We start from the raw sequence: 17,422 nt of genomic DNA, 5'->3' as shown, positions 1-17,422 counted from the left end.
ATGATTGCAGAACTGTAAAAAACACTTTGAATAAAAATAGAGGATGGAATGGAAGTGAGAAAAGTGATCACATATTGAAAAATTATTTCATTCAGCAGGAAATGCGTCCGGTTTACAGATGTGAAATATAATACTTTCGCTTCTTGGCACTCATGATGTACATACATATCGCACTGATCAACAAGCGGAAGTATTAGACATCATCTCGACAGAAAGATGTTGAGAATCGCGGATGGACAAGTTTATTGGATCATGAGAAATCCTCGGTTTTTCTCGGTAAACGTAGAGAAAAATATGGTTTTCTGGTTAATATTGGGAGAATGAAGCATCGTACATTTATGGCAGATGGTCTTTGAGTTCATGAAGAACCAGCTACTAAGATTGGTTCTGGGAATCGATTTTATTTAAACAAAAGTTCGTAATATCCAAACATTGATGAAAACGTTGGACGAATCCACTTTGCATTTTTTACTATTCATTACTTTTGGTGATGTCTGAAAAGTATTTGTTTCAGTCGAAAGTCGCTTTTTCTAGGTTCAATCGAATTTTTACGTTTTTGAACCTCGAGAATTCAACAAAGAGGTTTTGAGAAAAATGTCGGTCTAAATATCTGTATGTCAAACGTTTTGTCCCTGACATTTGATATGATACACCATATACTAGTTCCTCTGCTGTTGGACCTACGCTCATTTTGGTGCATTTGATGCGTTCCTGAGGCTCCACTTAGTCAAGAAATGGTCATACAAATCAATTCTGAGACGAAAGATTTTTTTCCCCAAAAAAAGTAAGGCGTTACATTTTTGGCGAAAATTTTCGCGATTTTGAAAAGTGTTAGAATGAATTTTTTCATGCACTATTCCGTAATTTTGCGAGATAAATCGATTGGGCGCAGTCTCAATACGCTGCGATCAACGCATCGAAAGTAACAGCCGAAAAATGAAAAATTTCCTTCGTAATTTCTCTCTTGTTGATCCCACGCGCTGTTCGCTGCGTTTTCTGAGTTCCTGGGGATCCAATTAGTCAGAAATGGGTTATACAAATCGAATCTGAGACCAAAAAATTTTTGGTCGAAAAATGAAGAAAAAAGTAAGGCTAACCCCTTTGCATTTTTGGCGAAAATCTTCGCGATTTTGAAAAGTGCTGGAATAAATTCTTTCGGGCACTATTCCGACGTAATTTTGCGAGAGAAATCGACTGGGCGTAGTCCCGATACGCTGCGAGCAACAGATCAAAAGTTACAGCCAAAAAACCAGAACCTGTGTTTTCGACGTTTTTCAGCGGGTGCTTTTTCCTTCGTAATTTCTCTCCTGTTGATCCCACGGTCTTTTCGCTGCATTTTCTGAGTTCCTGGCGGTCCAATTAGTCAGGAAATGGTCGTACAAATCGAATCTGAGTCCAAAAATTTTCGGCTCCAAAAACGAAGAAAAAGTAAGGCTAACCCCTTTGCATTTTTGGCGAAAATCTTCGCGATTTTGAAAAGTGCTGGAATAAATTCTTTCGTGCACTATTCCGACGTAATTTTGCGAGAGAAATCGACTGGGCGCAGTCCCAACTCGCTACGAATAACGGATCAGAAGGAACGGCCGAAATACGTGAAATTTGCGTCAGGGTATTGCAGAGGTGGGGAAGAGAAATTACAAATTCGTAGCTACAGAAGTACAGTGTCAGTTCAGTATCAGTTTATTCAATAATCTTTTATTTCATTACAAATGTTCGGGTGTCAGTGTATACTGAAGCAGATTAACTGAAGCAGAATATTCAAAATGTTGTATAAACTAGGTATTATATAGTCTGTAAGTATAGTATAAGTATCAGCCTGCGTACAGGTGCAAACGCACTTCTGCAGAATACGATATATTATGTATGATATTACATTATTACTATTATCTATGTATTCTCGAATAAAATAAATAACACCGTTTTTCCTTCGTATTTCCTCAGTTGTTAATCCTACGAAGTTTTTGTTTAAAATTAAAAGATTTACTTCTTTTGAGATAGACCAAAAGATACGATTCATATTGGCATTCGTTTTATACATTTGGTCATGGATTCGAAAATAAATCCACAACCTTGATAACTTCTTAATTGTTAATTAAAATATCTGGTTTTTGTATTAAACAACTTAATTAGGTATTTGAAATTGGTTTTGCTGCTGATTCTATTCTTTCCGATCGGCATCCACCCATTTTCAGTGAAATGCACATGGTGTATGCGCCTACTGCTTTGTTGATAGGCCACCCAACATACGTACTGGCATATCTGATGGCCTGAGAACTCTGTAACAGGGGCTCTGGTACACGGTATACCGGATCAGTTTTCCCCACTCCAATTTGTTCGACTAAGATTAGCCTATGGAAATCATTGATAATTTTTAATTGTCAATCAAAATAAGTGGTCAAAGTAACCAACACCTCACTTAATTATTTTCAATTGGTTTTTCTTCTGTTTGTATTCTTTCCGATCAGAGTATCCATTAGTTTCAACCCAAATGAATCGACTGATGCCCCTAACGCACTGTGGAAAGGCCACCCAACTTACGTGCTAGTATATTGGATAGCCGAGAGCCTTCTAACAGGGGCCCGGCACATTATACCGGATTAGGTTCACCCGCTCCAGGTTGTTCTACTAATAGGATTAGCACTTGCTAACCATCTGTACCTGCTACCACATTGGTTCCACTTGTCAGCGCACCTGTTGAGTAGTACAAATTCCAAGAATGCACCTAGTGGCGACGACCGTATCAAGTTCATTCATCTGCCATGTCAGTAATTCAGTTGATGGCAGACAGAAGAAAATTAACGGTAGGCAGCAGGGACAATGAAGTTTGAATTTGCGGCCGATCATCGATAGGTTATGAACTGTTGGTTTACGAGTTTACTATTACGGCTATTACGGCAGAGGTCAGCATAGGTTAAGTCATCTTATGTTAAGATAGGTTACGCGAATAACAAAATTAAAAATTGAATTGCAATATCTAGTCCATTCTATTTCCCTCTAATAAAAATACGATTGTAATAATATAATAAATAGATGATAACAAACAAAAAATTCGCAAATCTGATGATAAAAATAAAAAAGTTACTTTTTCATTTTGCCTTGTTTTTCTTCTTATCACTTAAGTGTGATTGTTTCAAAACTAGCGTCTCACATGTACGATTCACCTCTTCTTCCAACGGTTTGTAATTACTTTATGCCAGTTGAGGAACTGTAGTAAATAACTTTACAGACACAAATTGTTTGTTAGAATATGGGTCTGTTGCTAATATCGTGCGGCAAAAGCAGCATGCGTGCTGAGATTTACCACGAAAGTTCAAAATTGCACTAGAAACAAAATCAGATGATCATCTGTAGAGCGAGTCAATTTTCTATAGTATCCGTTGTAAAACAATTCGCTTCAACTGCTTCTGTGTTCAAGTTGTTCAACTTCTCACCGAAAGACCAGTAAATTTGAGGTTTTTAACTACTAATCAATTTTGCACTACAAAATTTTCAGTGCCCTTACCCATTGCTCCACTAGCTTTTGCTAAAATTATGACGGTTTCAAAACACTGAAATTAAATATATGTCAAACTATTACGCCTTGCCATAATCTTTTAACACACCGATCTGCTCTTCTGAACTGCATAATGATCTATTGCTTTTGTTTTCGGCAGGTTATTTGTATTTGGTTTTTTCAGATAAAGACCGTGTATGAAGAGTTATAATTGAATAAATATTGTGTATACGTATCCGTAAAGTCAACACAGTCTGTTAATTCATATTGGTGCTTCAAGCTGAATTACGAATGTATAGGAATAGTAGGATAAAAATTTGGTTCAATGCTTAGAGTGTTAGTTATATATGTATATAAATATATATGTTTATATATTTATAAATAACTTATACAGAATATAAATAAGAGTCGAGTTTTGTCTTGGCATTTGGCGGTGACGTAAAAGGTGAGAACCAGGCGATAGAAAATCTTCCAAATACAGCTTGGATGGACTTCCATCGACTGTTTCGAACCCAACGAGCTTCTTCCTTTTTGAGTTGTTCAATTCCCTACAATAAAAACCATTGGATTTGATCTATCACAATTTGGTAAATCCTTAAAGTGCCAAATTTTGAATTTAGATTACCGTCTCATCATTCCAAATTGCTTGTAGTTGAGTGCCCAGCATTACTGCAGTGAAAATAGCAAAGAGTAGAGCTTCAAACGTTAGAAATAAAAGTAACACAACTGTTGCGGGAGGACTGAATGTTGAACATTCTCTCCATTCTTGTCTAACGCAAGTGGTAAACTGTTGAACGCACAAGAATAGAGACTGCAATGATATGCCAGCAATATAAAACTGAAAAATTCAAACATCTATTAGGCAAGTCGAGAGGTGGGTCATAATTATTGATAATTTCTTGTTTGTTTCTGTTCCTTATTTCCTCAGAAATTATTAAGGGAATAGCTTTGGTAGCAAAGAAAAGGCAGAATACTTACAGTAAAAAGTACAAAGTATTTCTGATTATTTTCCCCTACGCAATTATTAACCCAAGGGCAATGATGGTCCATCTTCCTGATACACCTGATAAGAATTGAAGAAAAAATGTTAGAACAATCTGCATAAGCCTCAGAACATTAGAAATGGAATATCTCTGTTGGACAGAGATCTATATTTATTATTGCAATCTTAAAATTGAATAGCACGGTACCTTTGACAAACGGAACAATGATGAGCTCTGTCAGGTTTGATGGAACAACACTTTGGGCACTTGAATATAACTTGGCCCTCTCGGAATCCCATTTGTTGAATCATCTCCTTGGTTGCGTTTCCTTTTGGAACAGCACCCTGCAGGCCAGAAAAATAAATGAAACACGAAATTAGTTGCATCATTCAAATCTCCGAATTGTTAGGAAGGGGGAACGCAGGTAACGTACCGGATCTGTAAACATTGTCTTAAGGTGAGAAGCGAATGCCAAAATAGCTAATGACTGAAATATGGCCATGTTAAAAGTAGCGTAAAGTGTATTTACGCTTGGAATAAGGATGACCGCCATCACTACAAACTCTGCATAAATTATCAATAGCCATGTTAATATAGCACAAATAATTCCACATATATCCTGAAATAAGTATTGGGCTTGTTAAAAGAAGTTGAATTAACGACTTTATTCGTTCAGTCTAATGATAGAGTTATCAATAAACTGACAGTTTCAAATGACACGTAGTGAACGAAAACTTGCCTTGATGCACCAAAACTTTCCCCCGCAACATTTATTATGAATATCTTTCTCCCTCTGGAATGGTATGTATTCATAATCCATGACTTCAAGTAACGAGGAAACTTGTAAAATCAAACTTGCCGATCTTTTCTTATGGAAAGGGAAAGCTTCATCGATATGGCCATGAGCTTAACCATGATTCTTCTTGAAAATAAATCAGTGAAAATAGTTAGAAAATCTTGTTCACATTTGTTGTAGAACTACTTAAGGCCAAAGACTCGTTTCAATGTTGGGTTTATGATACAGAATGCCAATACTGACTATAAGAGACTTTTTGGATTAATATTCTGTACTGAGCAAATTCTCATACTGTACTTACTCCAAATTGCTGTTTCGTTTGCACGATTTAGTCGAACCAGATTTGCGTAACTGTACTCGGTATGCGTGCATTCAGGCCACGATAAAATATTTTCTTATCAAAATAACATAACCTAAAAGACATAACCGTAGGAACTAAGGAAGATTTGGCATAACCTAATACTTTTTATTCAGTCTTTTATTAAGCTTCAACGAAATTTCGTCATATCAGCCCTTGTTTTCATAAACTAAATTATGTCCGATTTAGGATAAGTACGGATCAATATCACCGTTATTATTTGAAGTATGTCGATGCCTGTCACAAGCCAAGGCGTCTGCCAGGTGCCAAAATCGTTGCATCACGAATTACGTAAATTATAGATACCCGGACTACGCAATAGACACGGATGCGATATCGCAGATGGCAGTGAAGCGATTTCAAGGATTTTGAATGCGATACGTTTCCAAGGTAAATATACAGAGAATTATGTAAATATCCCTGTTATAGTAATAGTAATTTTGAAATAAAACAGTGTTCGAAAGGGTGTAGTGTGTCGACTTATGAGGCAATTTCAGAGATTCTTTACTTATTTAGGAAGGAGTGAAGATACGTGCGGCCTGGTTACGACTTGACGCCATCAAATGGCAATTTCTGGAACTACTACGAGATTAGGACGAATCTGCGGGCGATTGAACACCGTGAAAAAGGACAGACAGACTAACAGACAGATAGACAGCACGGCCATTTTTATAGATATTTCTGCCGGACTTGAAAGTCGACGGAGGAGGTCTTTTCGAGCTCTCTCATGGATAAAAAATAAATTAAGAAAAAAAAGGAAGCACCCAATCTAATTGCACTCGGTGTCACCATCAGGCTTTAAATAAACATACAAAGGAATCTAATGAAAATAGTAGTACGTGATAATAGTGCGTGTTCGTATGGGGATCCCTTTAATCGCGGTTTAATCGAGATGCACCTGCCGATGTTGGGATAATATAATGCCAGACGCCAACGAAGTGTGGAATCAGTATATTCGGTCAATAATATATTGCAAAGAAAAAAGTACAAATATGTTCGTCGGCAAAGTTAGGGAATAGGTAGATTAGTTGACGCGTCCAGTACTATAAATAATTGAAAGATGAATTTATTTACGACGGATCCGGCTGCCTCAGCGTTAACTTGTGATAATAATTAAAACAAACAACAATTATTGTCATGTCAAACTACCGCACCCGTCACCCGTCGCCTTTTACATTTCTGCATTGCGTTAACACCGCGTTGAACAGCTTTGATCGCATGTAGAACGAAGTGGGGCAGCTGACAGCTAAGGAGATCGGCGAAAAAAGGTGTGTATGCATGTATCTTCGTATGTATGTATGTAGTATGTTTTCAGTGCTTCTGCTCAGCCGCGTGCTGCGTGCTGGTTGAATATTAATTATCGGATTCCTTCATACTGCGAGTAATTGCGCGACCCTGACGAACCCATCGTCGTCACGCACATACCGCGATTTACATTCGCGCAGTCGTCACACCTTATTTATATATTTATTTTATTCACGAGACTCCTGCCTAGGAGATGTACACATGCATATACTTGTACTTGTATCATTGTTACTTCGTTAAACTTCAATATCAATCCTGATTAAGGAGGTGCTCTGGCCGATTTCGACGTTGATGTATATATCTCCAAATATCGAAGTCTACGTATGTCAAACGCTAAAAAGGGCTTAACAGCCCCATTCTATGTGCAAATCTGAACAAAAACATTCCGATACATTTTCATTTGACGCAGAAATAAACAAATGACATGAATTCTACGAAGTCGCAATAGTAAATTCGTAGAATTATTTATTTCTGCAGCAAATGAAAATGTGTCGGTGTGTTTTTGTTCAGAATTGCGTATAGAATGGGGCTGTTAAACCCTTTTTCGCGTTTGAGGTACTTGGACTTTGATATTTAGAAATGTATATGCCCACGTCAAAATCGACTAGGGCACTCCCTTAAAGATCAGCTGATTCACGTTTGAAAGGGCAAGCACGTATTTATTGCAAAAAAAAATTATCGTTCAAGGTGGGAATACATGATACAATAGAGATGCCTCATGGCTGGAGGCAGCGGCAGGTACAGACAAGGCGGACGTTTAGAGAAAGTAAATCCACAGCTTTACAATTCCCATTTATATCCTCGCCACACGTCTGAGCCACCCGTCGTCACAGAAACATTCAAGCAACGCCAAAGAATAGAAACTGTAAGAACACGATTGAAAAACATAAACATTCTCCACGAGCACATTCAAAGGTACACCTTGGTCATCTATATTAAATATAAACCTGCTTCAATATGAAACTCATTTGTTCAACCTTAAATGTATTTTTGTTTTTATTACGCAGAATATTCACAGACTCTCTTCATTCAGATCTTGAAATATTGATCGACTGTAAGGTAATACGAACCAACCAGTGCATTGTCAGGACAAGATCGCCACATTTTTATCACCTTCTAGAGCCGTACTTTGTATACGATAGTAGTTTGGTCAAATGTGCGCTTGATGTTCCTGGAAAATTTCGCCACATTGAGAATTTTTTGAGGTATTGGTGGTTCTATCGTTTTTTCTTGTGTTCGGTGTTCTCAGAATTTCCAGCACTTTTCTCTAGCCTCAAACATCGATTTGTTATTGCACGCTGCATTGCACTTTATTTTATATAACGTGTGAAAATTTTCTACTGAAACAACTAAAAATCAATGTAAACTTCTTATGAAATCATTGCCTGTATTAATTATTGTTCACCTGCTCTTGCAGACTTCTCTATACTAATTCTGATCCGTCACAAGAAGAGCTAACACTGGTTCAGCTAATATCGGATACATTGCAGTCTGAAGAATCTGCAGAGCGAGATAGCTTCAGCAGGAAATTGAGCTACGATAATTGTCTGTGGAATACGAGTGATATAAAAACGAATTTTGGGCGTTGCTATAGAAATGCAACAGTAGATGTGAGTCCCACATCTTCGGACATGGCTGACTCTGGACTGGAGACGGGGTCTGTTAGCCCACGTGACAATAGCGTTTCAGAAACATCAGGTCCAGATTTGGACGAATCTCATGCTACAGGTGACTTTTCAACAGATGAAGATTCTAACAAAGTCACACTCAGAGGCTCTGGTGCCGAGGAATGTAACAAGATATCGTTGAACGAACAGCATACAAATGCTTTAAATATCGACAACACAACTAGTTATACAGATAAGTCTGCGAGATTGTTGGAAAAAAAGCATGGTGCTGATATCATCGGCTCTGACGCAACCTGTTCATTTGTAAGAATTGAACCGCAGTGCGGGGGTAACTTGAGGGAACTTGATTCTTCTGGGTCATCGGATGAAAATGCTCAAAAACTTCAAGAGCGGGCAGAACTAGAGATATCCAGTTATGAAAATCACGTGCTTGATGATCCTTTCTACGAATCCGAATCTGAAACTGACGAAAATGAGAAAACAAATTCATTTGTTCCAACGGAATCGTTCGAGTTTATTGATCCTGTTAACATGTCACCGCTTAATTCTGATCCTGAAAAGGCATTGCAGAAATACGAGAGTTTCAACAAACAAGATGATGAGAAACTTAATCCTAATCCTGAGGCCAGGAGCATGACAATGGAAGAGTTGCGACATGAACTGTCCCACTCAAATGATCTACCGATTAAAAAGAGCTCCTCCAGTACAAGTAGTTATTATTTTATCGATGCTTCGAGTTTAAATGACGAAGAGGAAGTTGCCATAGTCGATAATTTGCATGAACGTGATTTGGGTAGTAGAATTCCTTCGTACATTCCCAGCTGCGTGAATCGTAATTCGAATGATGATGAGAATCAGATCTTCCAACCTGAAGAGCAGCATCATCGATTGACTGGAACAAGACGATTGTCGAGTTTTCAAAGCGGCCATGAGAAAGTTGCCGAGTTTGAAAAGGAACTGAAGTTAACAGAGCGACTGGAGCCACTGATCGAATTGCGTAAAGTGAAACGGTTGGATTCGACTTCCGAGGATAAAGCGGATAGCGAGAAGGAGAAAAGTACTGAAAAAGAAACTCTAGTAGTAGAAATTAAAGAAGCAGACAGTGGGGAAAGCGCAAGAGAATCTCCCTGCCCAGACAACAGCAGAGGGATCAGTAATAACAAACCAAATCGTTGCGAGGAATCTGGAGTCTTTTTGGAAGCTGTTTCGAAAGATCCAGTTGAGCAAGAGAAGAACGTTGTTACAGAAGAGACTGAGGCAATAGAACCGAGACGACCTTCTCTCATCAGGAGAAACACATTTGAATTAGATCCGAACGATGAAAAACTTTCTATCCTCAGGCAAGAATATGAAAGACGTCAGGGTAGTCTTGTTTTTCAGAATTCGATCCCTCAATACTCGGGACATCGTGTAGATGGTGATTCCTGCTCTGATGTACCAGTAATGGACGATACTTGGATAAAACCAGTTGATGTGTGTTTAGACATGAGACAGCCAACTATTGTGACATGTGCAGTGGTTTCCATTGCCTCACTCGATAGTCAAGACTGCAGAAATATGCAGGAGTTATCAAGTAGTTTCTGTGCCGAAAAAAGCATATCTCTGAACAGCGAAGAAAGTATTATTAACCAGCCTCTTGCACCTGAGACAAGGGAGAGTACAAAGGCTATAGAAGTACCAAAGCGGTCTAAATGTGACGAAACAACGCCAATTGTTTCAGGGGGTGCAGCTGCCACTGACTACTCGAAGGTAACAGACAGTCCGATCGTAAGACGAAAGACCGAATCAACGCCAATAGTTTCTGGTGGTTCGGTTCTCATGGACGAACCTGAGGTGAAAGTAAAACCAGTAAGGATGTGCAGTTCAATGACATCATGGGTTGTCGACATGCGTAATCCAGTAAAAGAGGATGTTGAGTTAGTGGGAAGTGATAAGATGCAGGAAACAATGTCACAGAGTTTGTCAAATGTTGAGAGTATGCAGAAGAATGAAAAGAAATTTAAATCTCCTGAGAGATTGGGGAGCTTAGGTTTTTTCATTGACTTGAATGAAGCAGAAAGTTGTGGGGAATCTCTTACAACTTCTGAGAAAGCTGAATCTCAACCAAAATCGAAACTGAGAGACCAATGTGGAGAGCAAAATGGAAATGGAAAAAGCTACTGCGAGTTTTTCATTGATATATCTGAGAAAAGTAAGGTTTCACCGACAGAAAAGAAAGATGTTCATGTAACAGCACGCAATGCAGGGCAAAATGTGAGCCGAGGATGTGATAAAAGAAATATTTTCTCTATGTTCATAGATCTGAATGATTCTAAAAGTTCTAATGGTAAGTGCATTACACATAACACTAAAACGGAACTGAGGGAGAAAACTATCGATGAAGAAAGTACCTCGGCTGCTAGTAAGTCTTTCAATTCGGAAAACGCGGCTATAATTGAAAAGGCAAAACCAAACAATGGTTATTCTGATGAGAATGGCAGTAGCAGTGAAAAAGATCAGTCTTCTACTGACCAAAAAGGTTCAAGAGAGCAAAATAAACAGAGCATTTTCATGTTCATTGAATCTGATTCTCCGGTGGTTAGACGACGAACCTTGTCATCTTCAAGACCTGCTTTCAAGCGACATTCTTGGAACGTAGACAAAGGTGGCACGGCAAATGGTAATGGACATATCGGCAAAGAAGCTGTTTATCGCAAGGAACACAAGCGGGCTCACAGCCTGTCCGTGGATCGCGGGGACTTGAGAAAGAATCAGACAAAAACGAGTAACTCTAGCCACTCGCTGAGCGAGGCTGCTCGAGCCGATACCTTGAACGGATTGAATTCCACCAAGCGACTGCAAGAGCAGGATAACAACAGTCGAAACATGGACACATCGACAGAGGATGTATTCGAGTACGACAATCGTGATACTCCGCCTAATTCGCATATTGAAATATTTAACGAAGAATTAAGAGCCTCTGTTAAGCAGCACGATTACCAGGAATTAATTTCGACAGAAGTCACCGAAAATTTTGATGCCGAAACTAAGGCGTACGAAGAGGAATATTCCGAGGTATCTGTGTGGGATAAAACTGGAACTGAGAGTACCGATGGTCCTGATCATACTCGTAAGAGTGAAACATTCGACATTAGTAGTGGTAGTGGAAGTGGGCCGTCACCAAGGAGCGATCATCATGACTCAGAACTTTCAGAAATGATGAATGCAGAGGAGCAAAAACCTTCAAATAAATCTCAAACGGTGCCACCTGTTGGGTACAAAATATTCGAAACCCAAAAATCTCTAAATGCAAAGATAAAAAAAATTGAATCCGAACTGACTAACCATGATTGCGGAGCTGTGAAATTAGTTGGACATCATTCCCGATCTGCGACAAGTACCAAAAGAGAGGAAAAGATGTTTGATCAAGGTCCACATGGGAATAAATCTGCACCGTCCAATCCATCAGGCTCTAGTTTCGTTCGTCTTTCAGACCTGGATAAAACTCCTGTGCGATTTCATACCTCTGACATAATTAATACAAAGGATGAAAGGGTCACGTACCGTATGAGCACCAGCATTCCTGAAACCTCTTGGATCGAAAGTAAACTTGTCATGTCCAGATCAACTGGTCCACTGAGAAATGTATCGCGAGGGAAGTTTGCCTCTGCCATGACGACTTCTTTGCCTCCGAAGCAAAAATCTCCCTTGGATGATTTAGGCAATGATGGAGATGGCGAAGGTGTTATATCAGAATCTGATCTCAGCAGTATGCAAAGCAGCATGGGTCGATCCGGAGCTGGTAGGTAATCTCTTCTGGCATATCTTCAAATGCTTTAAGTACAATACTTGGTCATTTTATATTAATAATCGAACTTTGAATAATTAAGAAGGTAGCACAGAGGAGACGGAAACATCAAGTTTGGTAGGAACTAAACCGTACAACAGACTGGGCGAAGATCTCTTGCGCATGTTTCTGGAGGAAATTAATCCTGACGTAACAATAGACGTTTCGGGACGCCGAATAAGAGCTCATAAGTGCATATTGAGCTCCCGCTGCCAATACTTTGCAGCTATACTTAGCGGCGGATGGGTCGAAAGTGCTGGAAATGTGATTGCGCTTCAAGGGTAAGCACAAGAGATTCTTGGTGAGGATAAAATCTAGTTTAATTTGCTGAGGAGGTAGCTTGACTTCTGTTTTGCAACCTGATTGATACTTTGGAACGATGTTAAATGGACAAACTGTGATTGCTTGCAGATATTCTTACAATTCCGTACACTTTGCCTTATGCCACATATATAGCGGGGAAAGTAACATACCAGAAACGATAAGTATCGTGGAATTGGCAACGTTGGCAGATATGTTGTGCTTGGAGGGGCTGAAGGAAGTGATTAGTTACACGCTTAAAGTGAAGTACTGCCATCTGTTTCACAAGGTAAATTTCAAACATATTATTGGGGAAACCTCAGGGTTTTTCAGCGTTAATTAACAAGGTATTCTTTTCTTTAGCCATGTCAGATTTGCGCTGTTGGAGTACTAGAGTGTATGCCGTTAGCTGCTGCATACGGACTGGACGAGGTATATCGGAAATCTCTTCGTTGGATAACCAGACATTTTGTACGCATATGGCCATGCAAAGCGTTTGCTACCCTGCCCCGTGAACTCATGGACAAATGTTACCATCAGCACATCGTACACATGGTAATTAGATGGTTCATGGCATAGAAAGCAAGCATTCGAAAAAATTATTATATGATCTTACTGATGTAAACAACCTCAGTCTACAGATAACGTCCTCCAGACTATGATGGACTGTGACAAGCTTTTGGCGACCTTGCCAAACGTCCGTTGGGCAGAGCCTGTTTTCAGACTGGTTTCCAATCTCCTGGAAACCTCGGTTAAATTCTTGTCAGATAATTTTTCTGGCTTGGTGGGCAATGAAAAGTTTCAAGCACTTGGTCGTGAGTTCAGTTGGAACATAAGTCGTCTAGAAGATAACATCTTGGCAGCTGCAGACCGCCTGCCTCCGGAACAGGCTTGCAAAAGTTATGCCAAGCTGCACAAGATGCTACTCACAGCACAATCCGAAGATATACCGTTGGAGCGGAAATGGGCTCAGCAGTTCATCGAATTTTTGAAAAAAATCCATAGCCATGTAGAGAAATGTTTGGTGCGGGAAGCTCCGAGGGCTGCAAGGTCGACAATGTGGTTGAAAATGGATTTGGAACTGCGAAGAAGGATACAAGAATTAGCTTGTCTAGTTATTTTACCTCATGAAACATCCAAGCGTCAATCTCGGCATTCAAATTTCTTGAAGGCAGGTTTTAAGATCGAATAATGAAACGCGTAAATATGTTCTACTTGAAATTGTAATATCAAATGTTTTCCAGGAGCCAAGAGCAACCTCTAGCCGAACATCGGCAAGCCGCAGTGTGGAACTGAGGAAAGTTAAAATGGTGATGTCTGAGCATAATGATAAAACCTTGAAGCAAGTTGCACCGCCTGCGCCACAAACGAAGAAAATTCCTCTGAGCAAGCCCAAGACAGATCCACTAGATCGAAAACTACCACATGAGAAATTGATCGCAAGTGAAATCAGCAGCAGACCGCGGTCCTGGCCAAATAAAATCGAGGTAAGGTTATATCGGATCTCTAAAAATGATGAAACGATTTCTTCAATTACTCGATCATGTTGCATCATTCCAGGTAAAACCTAGGTATCTGGAGCCACGAAACAAGTCTGTCGCAAAAGAGGTAGCTCCTCAGGCGCCACCTGAAAAAATGATACAGCACCGTCGTAAGAATTTGATATCATCCTCGGATTCTTCACGAACATCTAGTCCTGCGATGAAACGTGCCGTGGATAAAAAGGCAGCTGCAAAGATGAAGCTACCGATAAAGAAAGATGTAAAAGCTCTCTCCTCCGACAGTCTTGCCGATTCAAACGCCGACAAGGCGAGTAACAGAAAAGATCCAACGAGTAAAAGTTGCGGTATAACACGTCCAGAGTCACCTTTGCTCAAACAGAAGGAGACCGAGATAGGCTTGTCGATAGATTCGTTAGCTGAAGCAAAAAAGAAACCTGTGGTAAAGAAAACGATGACGAAAATGGACACATCCATGTCTACCGATAGCTTGATGACTGAGGTGACTGGCACACCAAAATCGACAGTTTCAAACAAACTCTCACCAACCTTGGGGAACAGAAGCATGAACAGAAGTCAAACTCGGGAACGTGGTGTTAAGAAAACATCTCCTCCAATACAGCACAAAAGTCCGTTAACGATAGTACGACGGGCTCCCAGATCAATTGAGAGCTCGACTGCCGCCAGTAGGAACAGAGCACTTCCAGTTACACCATATCACGGATCTCCCAGTTTGCGAAGGAACCTATTAGACGCGGCAAAAACCCCAGACATCCCCGGGAGAGTTGTGCAAACTACCACTGGAAGTCGATCGACGGCGAGGCAAGCTACTCTACAGTTATCAGGTGCTAGTAATTTAAGAAAAGAGAGGAAAGGGACTCTCTCTAATCAACCGACCGTCGAGAGTCCAAAGAAGTTATCACCAAAATCAAATGGTGCGGTTAGAGCTAATAAGTCCGGAATAGTTGGGAATAAAAAAACGACCGGCAAAATGGTCGACGATAAGATTAAAACTACGTGCCATAATGGTGAGGCAGTGAAACAACCAACTGTCGGTTCCAGATCTGGAACATTTTTAAAGGATGAGCCCTCGATACTTAAAAAGTCAGATATCAAATCGTCAGAAGCTAATGTGTAAATGTTAACTTATTATTTATATGTGCTGATTGCATTAGTGATTACATACATTGAATGCGTTTAGTATGATGTGTATGGTTCTTATGCATTAATCAGTATTACGTGATCGAAGATTCTCAATATTTTGTGATAGCGGATTATTACTTTGCATGTTTTGTTTTTTAACAGAATTATTCCATATGTTTGATTGTTTACTCATTCCAAAAACTCGATGCTCGAGTTTCGCGATCAAATATTTATTTATCAATCGTTTCCATTATGCCATTCTGTTTTTTTTTACATACATATCAGTAAATCGGACATTAAGTTAATTACCTCTACGTGCGTATGTGTTCATCTATTTATGGATATTGAGATTATTAATATTTGGTATATTCGTTCATCACTGATGCAATCGTGTGTGGAGATATTTGAAAAATCTTTACACAGGCAAGCAGACGTGCCACTGTTCGCGTTATAAAAATATTACATACTTTGCATGTCCTGTGGCTTTGTAAGCGAGTACATAAAATGGCCAGTTATATGCAATTTGCTTTACAATCAGTTAGATTTTCCTGTTAGTGTTTTAGTAATGAATATGTAAGCAAGTTGTAATCTGCAAATTATCTTGTAAAACATTGCAATATTACGACTATTATTATTTATTGTATGAAAGAATATGATTCTGCTGTTCTCTGAACGATTGCCATTCTATAACGAGATCAGAAAATTAATTCTGATACTAGATAGTTTAGTCTTGAAGCTGGATGTACTGTTTTTTCTTGTTTCAATTTTTTTGTTTTTTTTATAAAAACAAATATAAATTAATTTTAATTGTTAATTGTATTTATTTATTCAATATCTTATCTCTATATTTTGCAATGTACATTTTTACTATGCAATATTTGTATCTAGTCATTTATATATATTTTAAAAATATTTACTTTTATGTAATGTTAATAAATATTTCAATATAACGTTTAATCCTTGTTGCATCACTCAAGCATAACGCGCCACGTATATAGCTCCACAGAACCCATATTTTACAAAATACATAGGAACTTCATTAAACTGAATTAAATTAAATATCTAGCAGTGTACCTCTTGGCCTTGTTCTTTTGGGTTCCACTTCAGGTAGCGGCATAGCTTTTCGTTTATTCACGCCCTTTCTTTCAAGCTGTTTTTCTATTATACGCGCGTTATTAGCGTACGAATCAGCAACTTCTCTCTGTATTACAAAAAATTGGATCACATTATTGATCGATGCGTTATACATTTTTAATTTATGTTACTTACAGCTTCAATTTCATCCTCTTCCTCGTCAATGGTTGAAACTGTAACTGAGCTAAACTTGCCCATATTCTTTGTGTGTTTTGTGACCATGATTTTCTTGGGTTTTTCAATGGCTACTTGATTATATATGTCCGTCATAGGACCTTCCCCAGAGCTTTTTATTACTGCCCCTTTCACTATAAAAACAGTGTTCGATTGTGCCTCGTGTTTGTAGTAAAGCAAGAGACCGCATCTGTTCAAAATTTAGATAGCGTTAAAGTTTTGGTCTATACATTTATTTAATTACATTGCGAATAGAACATGATACATACTTTTTGCATTTGTGTCTGTGTTGCTTTTCATATGTGTCGGTTCGTTTGAGGTACACAATCTCGTCCAGTTCGCTGGTTATTTTGTGGGCATGTTTACTGCCGTCTATCACTCGGGAACCGTCTCGTTTCCTCAAAGGCAGTTTTTCAATCGGGCAATCTGTGAATTTTTACCATCGTGATTCGTTCACGATAAATATTACCATTAATTATTATTATGTTCTACACGTTCACCGTAGATGCGTGTACTAACCTAAAATCAAAGTCATCTGTCCACAAAGGCAGTAGTAAATATGAAGTGGTTTTTCTTCGCTGTATTCCTCTTGATCCTTCGTGTCGGAACATATTATACTTCGGGATACGACTTTAGGCATTTTATTTTCAACTCAATTAACAGTCAAAATCGTTGTAAACACTTATACTAAAAACAAATGCGTATGTCCGTTCGTCTGGCGTCCCGACAATTCGGTCAGTGTGAGTCAACGGCGTCTGACGGAATACGGATGGAACATGGATA

The 17,422-nt window shown here is 39.0% G+C and overlaps 3 protein-coding genes across 10 annotated transcripts; 1 reads left to right on the top strand and 2 right to left on the bottom strand.

Annotated features, from left to right (window-relative positions):
* Nucleotides 1–3,822: 3,822 nt before the first annotated feature.
* LOC124213246 (palmitoyltransferase ZDHHC3) lies at nucleotides 3,823–6,118 on the bottom strand. Of its 3 annotated transcripts, none has more exons than XM_046614349.2 (7): nucleotides 5,574–6,118; nucleotides 5,216–5,398; nucleotides 5,006–5,095; nucleotides 4,684–4,820; nucleotides 4,472–4,556; nucleotides 4,119–4,331; nucleotides 3,823–4,041 (listed from the first exon to the last, which is right to left on the bottom strand). In XM_046614349.2, the coding sequence occupies exons 2-7, from the start codon at nucleotides 5,294–5,296 to the stop codon at nucleotides 3,880–3,882; spliced, it is 768 nt and encodes a 255-aa protein (XP_046470305.1). In that variant the 5' UTR covers nucleotides 5,297–5,398; nucleotides 5,574–6,118; the 3' UTR covers nucleotides 3,823–3,879. The 3 variants fall into 3 exon arrangements, with proteins under 3 accessions (XP_046470305.1, XP_046470304.1, XP_046470303.1); XM_046614348.2 differs by having other exon boundaries at nucleotides 4,910–5,095; nucleotides 5,216–5,395; XM_046614347.2 differs by having other exon boundaries at nucleotides 4,910–5,095; nucleotides 5,574–6,117.
* Nucleotides 6,119–6,217: 99 nt separating this feature from the next.
* Nucleotides 6,218–16,288, top strand: LOC124213244 (serine-rich adhesin for platelets). 6 transcript variants are annotated; one of them, XM_069133963.1, is made up of 10 exons: nucleotides 6,218–6,898; nucleotides 7,623–7,850; nucleotides 7,943–8,140; nucleotides 8,353–12,348; nucleotides 12,440–12,670; nucleotides 12,801–12,978; nucleotides 13,053–13,244; nucleotides 13,324–13,860; nucleotides 13,934–14,176; nucleotides 14,250–16,288. In XM_069133963.1, exons 2-10 carry the CDS (start codon nucleotides 7,654–7,656, stop codon nucleotides 15,324–15,326), a joined length of 6,849 nt encoding a protein of 2,282 aa, XP_068990064.1. In that variant the 5' UTR covers nucleotides 6,218–6,898; nucleotides 7,623–7,653; the 3' UTR covers nucleotides 15,327–16,288. The 6 variants fall into 6 exon arrangements, with proteins under 6 accessions (XP_068990064.1, XP_046470293.1, XP_046470298.1 ...); XM_046614337.2 differs by having other exon boundaries at nucleotides 6,221–6,898; nucleotides 8,353–12,344; nucleotides 12,433–12,670; XM_046614338.2 differs by lacking the exon at nucleotides 6,218–6,898 and adding an exon at nucleotides 7,003–7,148 and having other exon boundaries at nucleotides 8,353–12,344; nucleotides 12,433–12,670.
* Nucleotides 15,276–17,413, bottom strand: LOC124213247 (STING ER exit protein). The gene is made up of 4 exons (XM_046614351.2): nucleotides 17,159–17,413; nucleotides 16,909–17,065; nucleotides 16,601–16,829; nucleotides 15,276–16,532 (listed from the first exon to the last, which is right to left on the bottom strand). Exons 1-4 carry the CDS (start codon nucleotides 17,277–17,279, stop codon nucleotides 16,386–16,388), a joined length of 654 nt encoding a protein of 217 aa, XP_046470307.1. The 5' UTR covers nucleotides 17,280–17,413; the 3' UTR covers nucleotides 15,276–16,385.
* Nucleotides 17,414–17,422: the final 9 nt, after the last annotated feature.

Source organism: Neodiprion pinetum, chromosome 2 (assembly GCF_021155775.2).
Source record: "Neodiprion pinetum isolate iyNeoPine1 chromosome 2, iyNeoPine1.2, whole genome shotgun sequence".
In the NCBI taxonomy this organism is placed as follows: Eukaryota; Metazoa; Arthropoda; class Insecta; order Hymenoptera; family Diprionidae; genus Neodiprion; species Neodiprion pinetum.
The sequence above is the reverse complement of the archived record's forward strand: the minus strand, read 5'-3'. Positions and strand labels throughout refer to the sequence as shown.

Coding starts and splice junctions, on each gene's coding strand:
- LOC124213246 (XM_046614348.2), bottom strand. CDS start 5,296: ATGGATTATGAATACATACCATTCCAGAGGGAGAAAGATATTCATAAT. Junction 5,096..5,215: donor GAAAGTTTTGGTGCATCAAG/GCAAGTTTTCGT, acceptor TACTTATTTCAG/GATATATGTGGAATTATTTG. Junction 4,557..4,683: donor CATTGTTCCGTTTGTCAAAG/GTACCGTGCTAT, acceptor AATTCTTATCAG/GTGTATCAGGAAGATGGACC.
- LOC124213244 (XM_046614337.2), top strand. CDS start 7,654: ATGGCTGGAGGCAGCGGCAGGTACAGACAAGGCGGACGTTTAGAGAAA. Junction 12,671..12,800: donor AATGTGATTGCGCTTCAAGG/GTAAGCACAAGA, acceptor GATTGCTTGCAG/ATATTCTTACAATTCCGTAC. Junction 14,177..14,249: donor CCTGGCCAAATAAAATCGAG/GTAAGGTTATAT, acceptor GCATCATTCCAG/GTAAAACCTAGGTATCTGGA.
- LOC124213247 (XM_046614351.2), bottom strand. CDS start 17,279: ATGCCTAAAGTCGTATCCCGAAGTATAATATGTTCCGACACGAAGGAT. Junction 17,066..17,158: donor ACAGATGACTTTGATTTTAG/GTTAGTACACGC, acceptor AAAAATTCACAG/ATTGCCCGATTGAAAAACTG. Junction 16,830..16,908: donor CACAGACACAAATGCAAAAA/GTATGTATCATG, acceptor AATTTTGAACAG/ATGCGGTCTCTTGCTTTACT.